Source organism: Nannospalax galili, unplaced genomic scaffold (assembly GCF_000622305.1).
Source record: "Nannospalax galili isolate Female #2095 unplaced genomic scaffold, S.galili_v1.0 scaffold305, whole genome shotgun sequence".
In the NCBI taxonomy this organism is placed as follows: domain Eukaryota; kingdom Metazoa; phylum Chordata; class Mammalia; order Rodentia; family Spalacidae; genus Nannospalax; species Nannospalax galili.
The window spans coordinates 3,873,800-3,890,311 of record NW_008356258.1 but is presented as its reverse complement, the minus strand read 5'-3'; the positions used below and the strand labels follow the sequence as shown (position 1 = coordinate 3,890,311).

General features: G+C 41.5%; 1 protein-coding gene across 8 annotated transcripts in view; it reads right to left on the bottom strand.

Annotated features, from left to right (window-relative positions):
- Trim2 (tripartite motif containing 2) overlaps window positions 1-16,512 on the bottom strand; it is a 128,226-nt gene that overhangs the window by 53,835 nt on the left and 57,879 nt on the right. For 2 of the 8 annotated variants that reach the window (XM_008854267.2, XM_008854272.2), the window contains exon 2: window positions 2,924-3,108. In XM_008854267.2, the coding sequence (XP_008852489.2) occupies window positions 2,924-3,057 (134 nt within the window). In that variant the 5' untranslated portion in view covers window positions 3,058-3,108. Of the gene's footprint in view, window positions 1-1,385; window positions 1,467-2,923; window positions 3,109-15,198; window positions 15,442-16,512 lie in introns of those variants that run through there. The other 6 variants (XM_008854269.2, XM_029556751.1, XM_029556750.1 and 3 more) reach the window with 6 other exon arrangements.

The window sequence follows — 16,512 nt, the reverse complement described above, 5'->3', positions numbered from 1 at the left end:
CTTCCCTTCACTTGCTGTACGTCTACCACAGAGGCCCTGTGTTTTCCCTGTCTCCTGGTCCTTTACTATGACACTTCTGCACATCCTTTCCATCCTTTCCTCCTACCCACTGCCCTTTGCTTAATTTTCACTCATCTTGGGTTTTTTTTTTTTAGCCGTGTCTTCTGCAGAGACCTTCCTCAGTTAAGGCAATTGCTCCACTGCATAGTTTCCCGTGGCATTTGATGTGTAGCACTTGTCCTCAGTTAATATTAATTGGAATGACTGGTATTTGTAACTGGTTTCTCCAGTAGGCCAGAGAGGTTGTCTGGTTTTGCTCTCTTTTCAAGCCTCATTAATGGTGCCTTAGAAGACGTGAGGCCAAGTGACCAACTGTGAAGACGCTTGGTGTGTACATCTAGCATAAAGGGCCCTAGCGCTCAGTCCTCTGACAATGAGACAAGCTGTAAGTCCTGTCTCTGCAGCAACTAGCCCTTCTAAGGAAACCTGCTAAGCACCGTCAAAGCAGTCGCTCTGATGAGCACACTGCTAGAACAATTCTAATGCACAGCATTCCATAAGGACTCCCCACAGGAGGATTTCTTAAATTTCTACCACTCCCTGGTGGACAGGAACCAGAGGTAGGTAGGGTCAGACCCTGGGCCGTTCAGAAGTGTTGCCTCTCATCTATTATGGTGAAGAAAGGGGACTCAGAAAAACTACTGAGCAGACACTAAACACAAGAATGGGTAGTTTTGTTGCATTCAGGCTGTTGACTCTCAGCTGGTGTATAATTGTGTACAGTGACAGGCTATGGTGGTTGCTGCAAATCAAGTCATCATGTCACGTGCACATAGGGACAAAGCAGCAATTCACTAGTATTCATGTTTAGCCAATCAGTGTTGGGGGAGGTTACTATTTAATCATTTTAATTTCTATTATTTATTTTTGTTTCATGTGTCTGAGTATTTTACCTGCATATAAGTGTACCACATGCATGCAATGTCTGACTAGAAGAGGGCATCGGATTCCCCTGGAACTGGAGTTCCTGATGCTTATTAGCCACTGTGTGGGTGCTGGGAACTGAACCTGGGTCTTCTGTAAGAACAGTCAGTGCTCTTAACTGCCCAGTCATCTCTCTATTAATTAATTCTATTTAATTATTTTAGAATATAAATTACAAAGCACTTAATAAATAACCATGTGTAAAGTGAAAGTATGGATGCACTGTACATATCATCACTAAAATAAACAAAGCACAAACACAACCCCAAATGCAAAGAAAACCCACAACTAGCAAGACTTTCCCTCCCTCTCTCTATTGCCACTGTCAAAGCTGAGATCATTCTACAATCAAGACCCTCCAAAGTAAGCAAACCAACTCAAAAATTTAAAAAATCACCAACCGGATAACAAACATATGTTGAACTGGATGGTACATACAATCAGCATACACTTGAAGCCATTGGAAGCACTGATTTCATGGTCTATAAATAGGAAGTAAACTATTTTAATTACATCTATTAAGTAATAGAAAATATATTTAACAAAATGTTCACAAACATAATTACAATATTTTTTAAAGAAAAATATACATACAGACTTGCTAAGGAAATACTTGAATCGAGCTACAAATAAACTAATTACCAACTTTTTTTTTCTGTTTCTGTTGTCTTTTTGAGACAGGGTCTCCCTCTAGCCCCAGCTGACCTGGAACTCACTAAGTAGATGAGGCTGGAAATGCAGCTCAGCTAGACTTGGAGCAGAAACATGTTTTTTGGCTGTAGAGCCCTTTAGATAGGCAAAGAAACAGAGCTTTAGGAAAGTCTATAAAATTATCTGAAATTTTTATTTCTTTTTTTTTTTTTTTTTTTTTTTTTTTTTTTTGTCTTTTTGAGACAGGGTCTCCCTGTAGTCCCAGCTGACCTGAACTCAGTATGTAGACCAGGCTGGCCTTGAACTCACAAAGATCCACCTGCCTTTGCTTCCCAAGTGCTGGGACTAAAACCGTGTGCCCCACTCCCCACCTGTTTTTCTTTTTTTTTAAGGCAAGATCTCACTATATAGCGCCGACTGTCCTCAGATTCAGTGTTCTGCTGTGTCAGCCTCCTAAGTGCTAGGATTCCAGGCATGTGTTGCCATGCTTGGCTTACTAACAGCTTCTTACACTTAACTTCTTGCGTAGTAAATAAACCATGCAGTAAAAGTGTATTTTGATAACCAGTTAACACCCTCTCCAAAAGAAAAGTACTCTTTTAACAGACATAGTGGCAAATGCCTTTAATCCCAGCAGTGTGTTTGGGGGGAGGTATAGAGGCACATGGATCTCTGTGACATTGCAGACAGCCTGTTTACATAGTAAGTTCCAAATCAACTGGGGCTACAGGGAGACCCAAACTCAAACAAAATAAAGAAAAAAATACTCTTTTAAGAACAATAAAGAATAAATAAGGAAGTGTGTTTTCTTTTAAAAATTCACAATTATGTATAACAGTTACAAGTCTATGCATGTATATATCATCATAGAAACTACCATATCTTTGGAAGTGCTGTCCTTTGAATTAATCCCTTATATATGAAGGTATTTTACCTGAAACGATTGAAGGATTTGTAACTGGGCTTCACAAAGGACTCTCTGTAAGGGAACTGCCATTGGCAAACCTGTTTCACAGAGAGCCAAGAGAAAATTTAACTTTTAAAAATTTTAGACTACTTAATATTTAAAGTGACATCTCTTATGGAAGTGAGCCAGTGGTTCCTGGGTGCTTTCTCCTACTTGCTCTTGTTTGAAATGAGGTAAGTCATTGGTAAGTCCTGATTGGGTTCCTAGATGTTTGTCAGAATTACAAGTCGTTCAATGTTTCCCTTGGGTAAGGGCAGAATCCTAGTAAACAGCCTGTGGCAGGTGGCAGAAAGTGAGTGTGTGAGCACAGATGAACCTTACCTCTCACAGAACGTATGGAGACAGGGCAGGACCTTGGGGTTCTTGTACCGTTCCAGACATATACTGCAGATCAGAAACTGCTTGTCGATCTGGCGCACCACAGGACTTGGGATGCTGGCGCCCTCACTGGCCATCCTAGACCACTGACATGGGGGGCCGGCTGTTCTCGACCCTGCACGCTGCTGCTGTCAGACAGAGAAAAACGAAACACACAATTAGGCACCTGTATGTGCAAACCAATCCTTGGCTTTTTCACTCTAAACACAGGTATAAGTCAAAGTCAGTGACCTCAAAGTGCCCAGAGCTAGTTCTTAGTGCTGTGAGAGGACTACTAAGCTTCCTGTTGTTTGTCCTATTATAAATCAATAAAATAATCACATCTTCCCCACACAAACAATAGATTAGGAGAGGGAGTGTTCTATCAAGAGAATTGCTTTCTGAGTTACAAAGTAGAGTGATGGTGGAGGGGATCAATACATACCTATGTCTACACATACCTTTACTCATGACTATATTTGAATATACATTTGCCTTTTATATTTGTATTGAATTCAGTGTTTCTTGGTTACTATACTTGAGGAGACTAGAATATGCCACCCCCAAACAAGTCACTTTGTTATAAGGATTACTTTGAACTGAAAGCTGTTGAGTAGTGTGTAGTGATCCAAGAAACTTTTCCCCTATTCTCTTATGTTATGTATGTACCTGGGGCCTGTCAATTAAATTGAAAAAAGACTGACAGGAGAAAAAGATGTACAGATTGTATTGATATTAATTTTATTTTACATGTACTTATTTACTTTTTGTGTGTGTATGTGTCCAGCACATGTGAAGGTCAGGAGACAACTTGTGGAAATTAGTTCTCTCCTTTTATGATGTGGATCCCAGGGACTGAATTCAGGTCCTCAAGTTTGGCAGCAAGCTCCTTCACACACTGACCCATCTCTCCAGCCCTGATGTTAACACTTTTAACTACATATGCTCAGGCATTTCATAGACAAGAGGTGAAAACCCAAGGAGGGTATTGGATTTGGGGATTTATAGAACATTTTAACAACAGCAGACACAAAAGATATCTGTCTTTCCCCATTGGTCTAAAATGGACATAAATTTTCCTTTTGAGAAGGACATTTCTGTTTGTAAGAGTATCACTTTGGGGGCAAGGAGATAACTGTGTGGGTAAACATACTTTCTGCAAAGTCTGATGACCTGATTTCGATCCCTGGGTCCCATAAGATAGAGACAGAGAACTGAATTTCCTAAGTTGTCCTCCGACCTCAAACACATACCATGACATACACAAACCCACCCATGTACACACACACATGCACAAAAAATAAGAAACTGAAATTTAAAATTTTTTTAAGAGTCCCCTTCTCCTAAACCTTGAAGAGGGTACGGGTCTTAATCACTGAGACTGCCAGGAGATGGGTCTGCATAACAACCCTACTTAACCAGCCTCATGGACTGTGCCTTTCCTGGTCACCTGCCCTCAACTTTCTGTCTAGAGTCCAGCCCTTTTTGCCTTTGTCCATTCAGTTCTTCACAGTTTGTCACACTTGTTAAAGTTGTTTATAAATCCCCAAGTCTAATCACCTTCTTGAGTTTTCACCTCTTTTCCATGAAGTTCCAGAACATGCAAAATAAAAAATCAACATCAATAAAATCTGCACATCTTTATCTCCTGTTAATCTTTTATCAGTTTAGTTCATAAGCCCTAGGTACCTAATATAAAAGAAAAAGAGAAACATTTTTCTCTCTCTGCATGCTATTAATATACAAGCTGGTTGGTGATCATTAGAATAGTGACTTTAAAATTTCATATAATGTTCAGACCCATACATATAATCTCAGTACTTTGCAGATAGAGACAAGAGAGTAAGGAGTTCAAGGCCATCCTCAGTCACATAGTGAGTTCACAGTCACTATTAGATTCTTTCTCAAAAACCCAAAAATATAGGGGCTGGAGAGATGGCTTCTACAGTAGTACTAGCTTCTCTTACAAAGGACCTGGGATGAGTTCCCAACAACCACATGGCAGCTAACAACCGTCCAAGACTCCAGATCTAGGTGATCCAATGCCCTTTTCTGACTCCACACATGGTGTACTTACACACATACATATACATAAAATAATAAATAAATAATTTAAACCTCCCAAAATAAAGTAAAATTTCATATGTGGCTCAGAGTGTTTTCTTTGGAACTGAAGCTTTGTGGATGCATCTACCATGTAGTAGTGACAAAGACTAGAGGCAGTCCCTGCGATTTTAAAGAAACGTGTACTCAGCTCTGTGTATTTGCAGGGAAAAGAGAAGTGAATTCAGAGGTTTCAAAACATGAAGGATTGTGCTAGAAAGAAGAATCTAGAAGACTACAGAGAAGAAAGAAGAAAGTCCACGAGAGTAGGAGGAAGCAAAAACACAGCTCCGTTCACCACCTTAAAGAGTTTCTGCCTCCCGTCCCAAAGATGGACCAGAATGCACTTCTCAATTGTCTAAATGTTTGGTAAGGTGTCCACAGCCCTCCTATTCCCAAGGGAAATACTCTACCAAAAAAGAATGGAAGGGAGAGAAAACGGAAAGGACAGAGGGAAGGATAAAAACCTACTTAATCATCAACATGATAGAAAAGTATTTTATTCTCATTCTGTGTATAAAACAAACACACACACACACACACAGAGACAGAGACAGGGACACAGAGAGAGAGACAGACAGATAGAGAGAGACAGAGAGAGAGAGAGAAGCTTGCCAGAATACAAACTCAAGACTGTGTGTATCTCTGAAACTCATAGTCTTTTCACTTCCTGAACTCTGACCCTGTGTTTTGAGAAGGCTGTACTCTGAAGCTTCATTTACATATGCATTTGAACTTGATCTGTGACAGTCTGAAGCTGGGAAATATTTACAGCATATTTACAGCATCAGTAATTCTACTCTTTCTACAAGAACCACTCTTCCAAACACAAATGACAGTTCTTACTCTTCGCCAAATCATTAAAGTTTTTAGAAGTATTTCAACTTTTATTAAGAAAACTCTGTCAAAATCTATTTTAGTAGAGTCATACATGTGACATTCCCATTTTCTAATTCTATTCTATTTAGATAGGTTCATAGAAGAGTATGACTAATAAACAGCATCTTGCGGAGCAGCTGTTAGCCAAGAGTGTCACCTTCAGCCAGAGCTCCCTGCCCAGTTAGGCAGTATAGGTGGGAATAGCTAATCAGCCAGCATTATCTGCTAGACTTTCCATAGAGCGCTTCCTAAGAGCTAGAGAAAGACATTCACTGATCAGATAAAATGTGGTTCATCTCAAAGGAGCTCAGAATATTGGCACATTGTCTGCTTTTTAACCATATCCCTATGACATCAGACTAGGTAAAGAATGGACTTGTCTGTCTTAAAGATAAGGAAACCAAAGCTGAGGGTTTAAATGACTTGCCCAAGGTCATCCAGGAAAATCAGTGGATTAGAAAGCTCAGCTCAAGTTTTCTGCCTTATCTGATAAACCTAGGATATCTAATCTCAAACAAGGGTGACACTTCTCTGGTGTGTGTGTGTGTGTGTGTGTGTGTGTGTGTGTGTGTGTGTGTGAAATATGACAGTGAGCTCGCTCACTTCATTGTCACTAAACTTTGCATGACGTAGAGAAAACTGGCATAGTCTCTGAACAAAAATTCATTAAGTGTCCCCCTCCTCTTTTTTTAAAGGACAGTGAGGGCTGGAAATGTGGCCCAGTGATACTGTGCATACTCAGCATGCTTGGAGCTCAAGGTTTCATCCCCAAACCCCCCAACGTATCAATTAAACTAAACTAAAATAAAATGAGGGCTGGAGAGATGGTCCACCAGTTAAGAGCACAAGATGCTCTTGCCGAAGACTCTGGTTCACTTCCCAGCACCCACATGGCAACTAATAACTGTCTGTAACTCCATTTCCAGGGGATCTGATGCCCTCTTCTGGCCTCCTCAGGTACCAGGTACACATGTGGTACACATATCTACATGCAGGCAAACATACACATAAACTAAAAATATAAATCTTTAACAAATCAACTAACATAATTTTATTTTGAATAGATTTAAATTTTTAATTACATTTATTTATCCATTTGTGTGTGGAGGTGGGTGAGTGTTCCTGCCCCAGAGCGTGTGAAGTCAGACAACAACTTTGGGGAGTGGCTGGAACTCAGGTCAGAAGGCAGCAGTGCCTTTACCTGCTTCATGGGCCTTGAAATAGTCTTGATATTTTTATGTGATCAGCCATGTTGGAAACAAAATAAAAAGCAGGTGTGTGTTTGGGAGAACACATTAAATTTATTTTCTTTAAACCTTTGCATTTTGGATTTGGAGCAAGAAAAAAACATTTGTTTTAATCAAATGATATATATTAACTAAATAAAATTTCTTAGGCCAATGTTTGTATGCTCTAAAACTTAAACATTTTATTCTAATTTTATGGTAATTATTGTGGTGGGTGATCGCAAGTCTTTGTTGGAATTCTTCATTTACATGGTAAATTAATCATGCTTACTCATCATTAGCACTAATTTAAAATCATGACAATACGGAAGATCTGTCACAAGTGACCTGTTGAAGGCATCTGGATCTTTAGAACTCCCACAATCAACACAAAAGGTTTCGAATCTCAGAAGACCCCCCAGCTTTGCCAGGATAACAACACTTTTGTTGTTGGATACCCACCACTGAGACACTGCTCCTAAAGGGACAGTGTGCTCAGAAGAACTGAGGCATAGCATGTGCCAGTGAGCTCAGTGGGACCCTGCCAGGCATCTGCCTTTCTTTCCTTTTTTTTTTTTTTTTTTTTAAAACTTTTAAAAAAATTTTTATTTTTATGTGTTTGCATGTATTGCCTGCATGTAGGTAAGCACACCCGTGTCGTGCAATGCCTGCGGAGGTCAGAAGAGGCTGTTGGATTCCCTGGGACTGGAGTAATGGACAGTTGTTAGCTGCCATGTGGGTGCTGGGATTCAAACCCGGGTTTTCTGCAAGAACAACCAGCATTTTTAACCGCTGAGCCATCTCTCCAAACTTCAGCCTTTCTTTTTTAAAAATATTTTATTAGTTTTATGTGTATGAGTGTATCGCCTGCATGTATGTAAGTGCACCTGTGTCATTCGATGCCCAAGAAGATCAGAAGAGGGCCACGGATCTCCTGGAACTGAAGTCTGGGCAGTTAGCCACCATGTGGTCACTGGGAACAGAACCCAGCTCCTCTGCAAGAGCAGCCAGTGCCCTTAACAGCCAAGGCATCTTTCCCACCCCCTGGCAGCAGCCCTTCATCAAAGGTTGCGGTGGGCACTGCCAGTAACGAATACCTAGTTACATTTTCCTTGCGACTCCTCCATCACTTTGGGGCTTCCAAGGTGTCAGAGATCCTTCCTACCCACAGACTCGATAGAAATCAGTGCAGGGTAATGGAGGTCATAGACAGAGCCATTCTTCTGTTGGGGATGAGCAAAACTCAGTAGAGGAAGCTGCCTGTGGCCTTTTCCTTGTGGAGCCCAGGGGGAGCTAATGGCAGACACTTTGACAAAAGACCGAAGAAGGCAGAAGGTGAAGGCAAGGCAGGGTATGTAGCCCAGGGTGGACTGGTACTCACAATTCCTCTGCCTTAGTCTTCCAAATACTGGGTTTACAGGCCCAACAAGTCATTTTCATGACACAGTTGGCATTAGATGGATATTGACATTAACCAGCTATACGTGGAACCAAGCTGGGGTTCCCTGTATCCATGTAACAAACCAGTGGCAAAGCTACATTTGGAGGTGCTTGCTCCTCCCACTGCTCTGCCCCCTGCCCCAACCAGCTGCTCTGCTGCCCCCATTGCTCTGCAGTGGGTCATCTGCTCCATCTGACTTCACAGTTTAAAATTGCACCCTGCCTCCAGTTTTTTAGCATGCCCTACACCCCCTGTCCTTTCTATTTTTCACCCCATAGAACTGGTTGTTTTCTCTTGTGAACTCTGTGTTTGTGCAAACCTGAACTCCCTTCCTATGTTGAAGCCCTAACTCATAATGAGAGTATTTGGAGACTGTGACCTTTAGAGGTGTCATTAGTTCATGAGAATGGAGTCCTTGTGATGGGATTTGAGCCAGAAAACAGTGGCGTCTTCCGATCCCCATTATCCTAAGCTGATTTTTGCTGGTTATGTGGGTAGGAAAGTCTTGGACATTTCAGAAACCCAAATGGGAAAAGAGGCCAGCCAAGAAATCAAAGTATTTATTGCTTTTCTAATCAAGGAGACCAGGGATTAGTAGTCCCCAGCAGGCTGGTTAAAGGCTGCTGCCTGCTTTATGCATCCTCCTCACAGCCTATTCAGGCTGATGGCAGGCTTCCCACTGTGCTTACCAGCACAAGTGAAGCCTGCTTTCTCTCTCCACCTAGCTCTCTCTGTGTGAGGATACAATGAACTAAAAGGCCATCTGTCTGCAAAACTGGAGGCAAGCCTTCATCAGAACCCCACTATCTTGGCACCCTGATTTTGAACTTCCAACCTCCAGAACTGGAAGAAAAAAGTGTTTAAAACCACCCAGTCTACAGTAGTTTTGCTACAGCGAGGAACTGGTTAAAACATCATCTAAAATAATATGCAGTTTATGTTGTATGTTGCCTTGCATGGCCATTCCACCCTGTCATGTAAGGTTTGTGGCTCAGGGATGAGTGTCTGGTACCTTAGTGCAGTTGTCCCAGAACCTAGCAGCACGTGCCTGGTACTTATCGTTACTTACTAATTTCTGAATGAACCAAGTATATTATGGAAGTAGATTTAAGCTGGATTCTGCGACAAAGCATGTCTGTTGTCAATGTTGTCACTGACATCAACATTGCCTCTCCTCATGTGACAGTCTAATGCTTAGCAACATGTTTTATCATCCGGAGAATAAATATTAGCAACATATTTTAACATGTTCACAAATTCTGAGGAAGAACTGGAAAAGTACTGAGGACACATATGCATGGCAATAAACAGCCTAAGAGTTGGCACCGGCATTTCTCATTAAGGGCAGCTTTGCCAGCTAAACACGGCATGTTGTAGGGAAAGCAATGCAGCAAACAGGAAGCACAGGCTTTACACAGAAAAACCCTCCCCAGCACTTCTTCCCCCCCTCCACCTCTTCTGTTTTCCCGGGCTCACTTGTTCAAGTCTCTACTTTGGTGGGAATTACCATCAACTGGAAAATAACTTGATAGGACAAGACGAAATGAGAGGAAAATGCTGTGTCTACAATTCCAAGATTCAGATGGTATTTCCCACGCCAAATTATACCATTTAGACAAGAAAAGTATCCACGGCTTTGTTGCTGACACCAGCACAAGGAAGAGTAAGAAGGGGAGATGGAAGGGAGAAGCTGGATGGAGAGCAAGCGGGTCCAGGCTGGTAAGGCTGGTTTAGGGAACGTGGCTGGGAAATGGAGCCAAGATTCCCTTAAATAAAATTGAAACATGCAATTTTTATGTCGTGGTCTATTTTTATTATTCATCATCCTAAAAGTATGAAATTCCAATTATTTTCTTTTTTTAGGCAGGGTCTCACTACATAGCCCAGGTTCCCTCAAAACTCACAAAACCCATTCAGCCTCCTGAGTGCTAGGGCTGCAGGTGTATACCACCATGCCCATTTCAATTCCATTCCATCTCTTTTTTAAAAATATTTTATTTATTATTTTTATTTTATATGCATGAGTGTATTGCCTGCATGTATGTGAGTGCACCCGTGTCGTGCAATGCTGCGGAGGTCAGAGGAGGGCTTCGGATTCCCTGAGAACTGGAGTTAAAGACGGTTCGTAGCCGCCGTGTGGGTGCTGGGGATCGAACCTGGGTCCTCGGCAAGATCAGTGTTCTTAACCACTGAGCCATCTCTCCAGCCCCTTCAATTCCATTTTTACAATCTAGTTTTATGGCACTTCTGACTGTTTGGTGGGTTTATGTCTCAGCATGCTTACATTTTTAAAGGTTCTTGGATTAATGATGATAATGAGGGTGGGCAAAAAGAAATCAGCTTTTCTAGCAGACAAAAATCCTCTGACACACTTACAGAGAGGAAGTCATGAACTATTGGTTTTATCTATAACTCATAATCTGCTACCTTGTCAGGACAGGTGACACCTGGAGCTCAAGGCACAGGTAAAAGCACGATTTTAAAAGCAGGTGTTTTAGGGGCTGGGGAGATGGTTCAGTTGGTAAAATATTTGCCATGCCAGCATGGAACCTGAGTTCTGATCCCTAGTAAAAGTTGGGTATGGTGGCAGGGTCTATAACCCCAGTTCTAAGGGGACAGAGATAGGCAGATCCCTGGAACTCAGTGACCAGACAGTCTAGGCAAATTGGTAAGCTCCAGGTTCAGGGAGCGACCCTGTCTCAAAAGATAAGGTAGAGCCACACTTGGTGGCACATGCCTTTAATTCTGGCACTTGGGAGGCTGAGTCAGGTGGATCTCTGTGAGATCCAGGACAGACTGGTCTGTTTGCATAATGAGTTCCAGGCCAGGTGGGGCTAAGGGAGATCCTCTCAAACAAAACAAAACAAAACATAACAAAACAAAACTCCCAAATCAACCAAACAAAAAACCAAACCAAAACAAAAGATAAGGTGTATTCCGGTATAGTGCTGCATGCTTTTAATCCCAGCACTCAGGAGGCAGAAGCAGGCAGATCTCTATGAGTTCAAGCCAGGTCTACAGAGCAAGTTCCAGGCCATCCATGGCTATACAGTGAAGCTGTCTCAAAAAAAGAACTTGCAATGGTGAACTTCTAGCTGAAGCTGGTCCATACTGGTCTTTCAGGCTTGCCTGGAAGGAAGGAAGGAAGGAAGGAAGGAAGGAAGGAAGGAAGAAAAGAAAGAGGTGGAGAGAGATCAAGGAAGATGTGACAATGCCTCCCAGGCTCTGCATGCACAGGTACACATACCCATGCACACGCAACACACATACACACACACACACACACACACACACCCGCCCCACTGGAGAAAAGCAGGTGTTTTTAGTTATGTGCCTACTGTCATTTATCTGTAATTGAATTTGCTTTGTTACTGAGACTAGACGGGGACAGTCTTCAGTTAAATGAAAACAGGGTGACCCACTTCCAGTTAAATCAAGCCTGATCCCAGGTGGGATCCCAGGTGGAGCCACTCTGTAAATTAGAAGCCTGGATGCTTTCTTTCCTGAACGTGCATGTGTGTTTGGGGTTGGGGGTCCACCAGTAAAGAGCCTCTTCTATAATTTCAGTCCCCAGATAAAGGTATGCCCAAGCTCCCCAAAGCTCTGCTTCAATTTCCAAGGCTGGATGTGTGGCCACTTTCCTGGACTGTGGGCTTTTGCATATGCAAGCTGATTCCCAAGCCGAACTCCTCTTATTATGTCCTCTCTCCTTACCTTCTTTATTCAGTCTAGCTTGGTGGGTTTTTGCCATTGCCTTCTCTGTGGAAACCCTCACTCTCTGAAGCTTTGCTCTGGCTTTTCAAGGTTCCAAAAGGGCTGAATCGGTGTGATGGAGTGTTAAGTGGCCTAGCTAATTGATATTCACCTTATGATACCCTGGGACAATCAAGATGAGTGCAGTCTCTTCTCCCTACATCCATCACTGTTGCCAAAGCTGCCCCTGGCTTCCCCTGGGGACTACACAAAGAGGCTGAATATTCTGTGACCACAAAAACAATAGGGGCAGGCACATTGCTAAGGAGTGGGGGTCCGCTCTAGGGGCAGGGAGAGGCTAACAAAAAAGGGAAAAGAGAGATTTATTTCACCTCAGAATTCCAAAAAAGACACTTGTGTGACAGTAATCCTCCCTGCCTTTGTCTCTAGTGTATAAGAAACACATTATTTCTGCTATTGGTTAGAATGAGTGCTCCATTCAAGTAATAAATTTCAAGGAAAGTAATAAAAAGCACTTAACGGAAAGATGGAGGATGCTGAGACTGAAGGCAGAATTGGGTAGAGAAGTGTCTGGAAAGATTAGCATACAAAAAAGCAGCAAAACATGGCTCCTTCAAGAGCTGCTCTTTGAATACTTGGCTCCCCACACCCCCCACTTTTTGTTCCAATGTGAGGCTTCAAATTCTGGGCAGAAACCTGATCCACTGAATTCAGACAATCTGCACAATAGAAATATTCAAAAAACCCTAATAGCCACCCGATTGTAAACTGTACTCTGACACTGAAGCCTATGCATAGTAGAGCAGCAGGGAATTTTTAAAAAACCATTACAGATCTGCCCAAGTTATCACTTTGCCACCATGTAGAAGAAATTCACTCAAAATTTTTGAAGAAATAAACTACAATGGGGTTAGCACATGGCCTTGTGTTGGATTCCCAACACACACACACACACACACACACACACACACACACACACAAACTTATAAGTAATTTGCAATAATTTTTTTCAAAATTGAAAGTACTTCTTTTCTGTATGTCTTAATACACACAAATGTTTGGTATTCTTATCAGAGAAATAGTGAAAAAAAGCACAAGAGAATCTTAAAAATTAAGCTTTGGTAAATTAAAAAAAAATGGCTTCACCTCTAGGATTTCTTTATACTTAGAGCAGGCAGATAAAAGGGTGCTAAGTTTGGAAAAAGTAATGCGTTTTCATTTTTCATACAAAGAATGAGAATTTTTACTTTATTTCATTACCCACATTAAGTCCATAAATATTTTGTTATCTCTTATACTTAAAAACTTAAGCTATCTCAGGATTGTCATATTCATTGTGGTGGAAACCTGTACAGATTTTATTCTCTTTTTCAAAAATGTGTGGGTTAAATATGCTGCATTCATCTATCTTTAAACAGCATAGACTGCCAGAGAATTTCTCGCATTCAATCTTGTAATCTTTGCAATGCAAATAGCTTGTGTGTTTCTAGGAGAAAATCAGGAAGAGCTCTTCAGAGCCCTTGGAAGGGCTGTTAACCCGTGGCTCTGGCACCAGAGCGGCTTTCTCATGCAACAGCACACATGAAACTCCTCATTGTGTGCCTGCCTGCTGGCCCAGGAGCGGCCTACATTATTTAACACTACAGTGGGTCAGAACAGTCCCATAAAGCAGCATCTGCCTAAATATAAAGGAAGTCCTCAGAAAATAAAATAAATAATAAACCCACACTAGGCAAAGCAGAATCAAATGTTATTTGAGAAATCAACTTAAGGATTTGAGCAAACAAATGGCTCTCCTTACATACTGTAGATTTTTAAAACCTCTAACAATTTGTTCATGAGGACTAAAATAGAAGTTGAAGAAATGAACTAATAAATTAGAAAATGCTGGATTCTGAGTCTATATCTTGAAAGCTGTTAACACTTAACCCATCTTTTCTTCAGAAACAGATATTTTACCTTTTGGCTTCAGAAATCATATATTAAACATTCAGTTTTCAGTTGGAGATAAATAGCCTTCCTGTGTTATTGCTGTATAGCCTAACGATAGGGTGGGGCATTTTCTTAGAAAAAACTCTTGACACAAAAATTACCCATGATTCAAGGAAGCAGACCTAAGGGCCAATGCATGGATTTCTCTCCTTCTGTGTAGTGTTACCATTGGGCTCCACCCAGATTTGACAGCACTTTCATGACAGGAAAAAAAAAATTGTCAGAAAGAAATATTTGCTGCGTATCTGTTTGCTGCTTCTCAATGGCATCTAGAATTCAGAGGGTTCAATCATGCATTATGAATGAATGGGTTTCCAATGGTAACTGAGAGCCAGGAAGCTCAACCTCAGGGTTTTCTAACAGAGGGCAGGGTGGGGGAAGGGAAGAATCGCACATTCTCCACTCTGGAGTACCCAGGAAGGAATCCTGAAAATTCAATACTTCATCCCAACAGAAAAATGCAGAGAAAGCAATTCTATTTTTTAAAAAGCCAAGACAACATTAAAATAAAGACCAGTAAGAATAAAAAAGCTAGTCAGTTCACAGTAGCTTTCTCTCCGCACTTGTTAATTTGATGCTTTTGTTTAGGCAGAGAGTGGGTCTGCCCCTATTTTATAATTAAAGAGCATGCAGCATCACCATGAAAGAGAAAGAGCTGTACAGAAGAAACCAGCTACCCACCTGGGGTAACGGGAAACAGAAGCAATTCGAATAGTTAGGACCTACCCATTTCTGCAGACAAACAGACTAGGCAACGAGGTAAAGAATTAGATCCCTCAAGTCTGTCGCTGCTGCTCCGCGACCATCCAAAAGAACAATGCACATTTCTGCTACCATCTCGAGTTTGGAAGCACCATGCAAAGAGACTAGTTAAAATTCCCTACCATGCAGTGCAGCCATCATCAGAAGCCCAGCATATCTTCTGTTTTAAGTAGTGATGTGCCAGCTCATGAATAGAACAGAGGAAGAGAAAAATGGAAGAGATGAGAGAAGGCTCAGGAAAGTCGGCAGGAATGTTTCTGGGTCATTAACAAGTGGGAGACCCCCTTCCGTACTCAGACCAATCAATCTTAATCTTACAGGACATCTTTTTCTCAGCGTCTGTAGAAAAGACTGCAGCAAGCCAGACTGCAGCAAGGGATTGTGGGATAGGGATGCAGCAGGGAGCTGCAATGAGATTCGCGGGTGGTTGGCTTTCCCCTCTGAGTCAGCAGTCAGCTGCTCGCATGCTCTCATGCTCTCGTGCAGGACTGCTAGGCTCCATCCCCAACCAGAACTGCAGGATTAACCCCTGGAGATGTGAGAAGGTCCTGTGCGTCACAGACAGGACTGGTACCCACCCACCCAGTTAGGAATCAGAAAGAAGCTGTGCGCATAAACCAAAGGGGGTGCAGGAAGAATAGCTTCGAAAAAGATGAGAAGTTCGTATTTTGAGGAGTGTTTCCGGTGGGTGTGACATCACACACTTCCATCAGTTAATAAAAGTATAATCTATTTCTTTGGCTGTTTTAGGTAGCTTGAAACAATGCAATTTAAAAAAATACGAAACCAGTCCAGTTCCACAGTCCCCACTACCTACCCCACTTTAGGTAGCTCCCCAGGAAAGGGTCTGTGAAGAAAAGCTCTGCCAACTCAAAAAAGAGAAAGGACATTTCTCTGTTTTTTATGGTTCTAATCATTCAGAGAGGAAAAATAGTAGGTGATACATTTTCTGATTCAGGGGAAACTAGACCCTTTTCTTTTTCTGATGAAGTTTTCAGTTAAAGATTGAAAATTTTGACTAACTGCATATGAACATGGTTTGATTTCCTACCAAGTCTTTAAACATACTTTAATAACATATAAAGATCAACAAGTAGCTATTTAAAAGTGCTTAGGTCCTCATATTACAAACAATAGAATAAAAACCTTACATGTCAGATTGGAATTTACCGTCATTCTCTTTTCTACAGCAATGGAGGCAAGCAATATTATCACATATTATTAGTTAAAAGGGATCACTAGTTTGTAAAAATATTTTTACTGATTTGAGAATTTCATACCATTTATTTTTATCATATTCAGATCCCCTCCACCCTCTCCATCTCCACCTTACTACCCCCAATTCATGTCCTCCATTATTGCCTTTTTTAAAAAATATAAAGGCCTATAGAGTCTAAATTGTGTATCCCAAGAGCTCTTGTGTGTGTGGGGGGTGT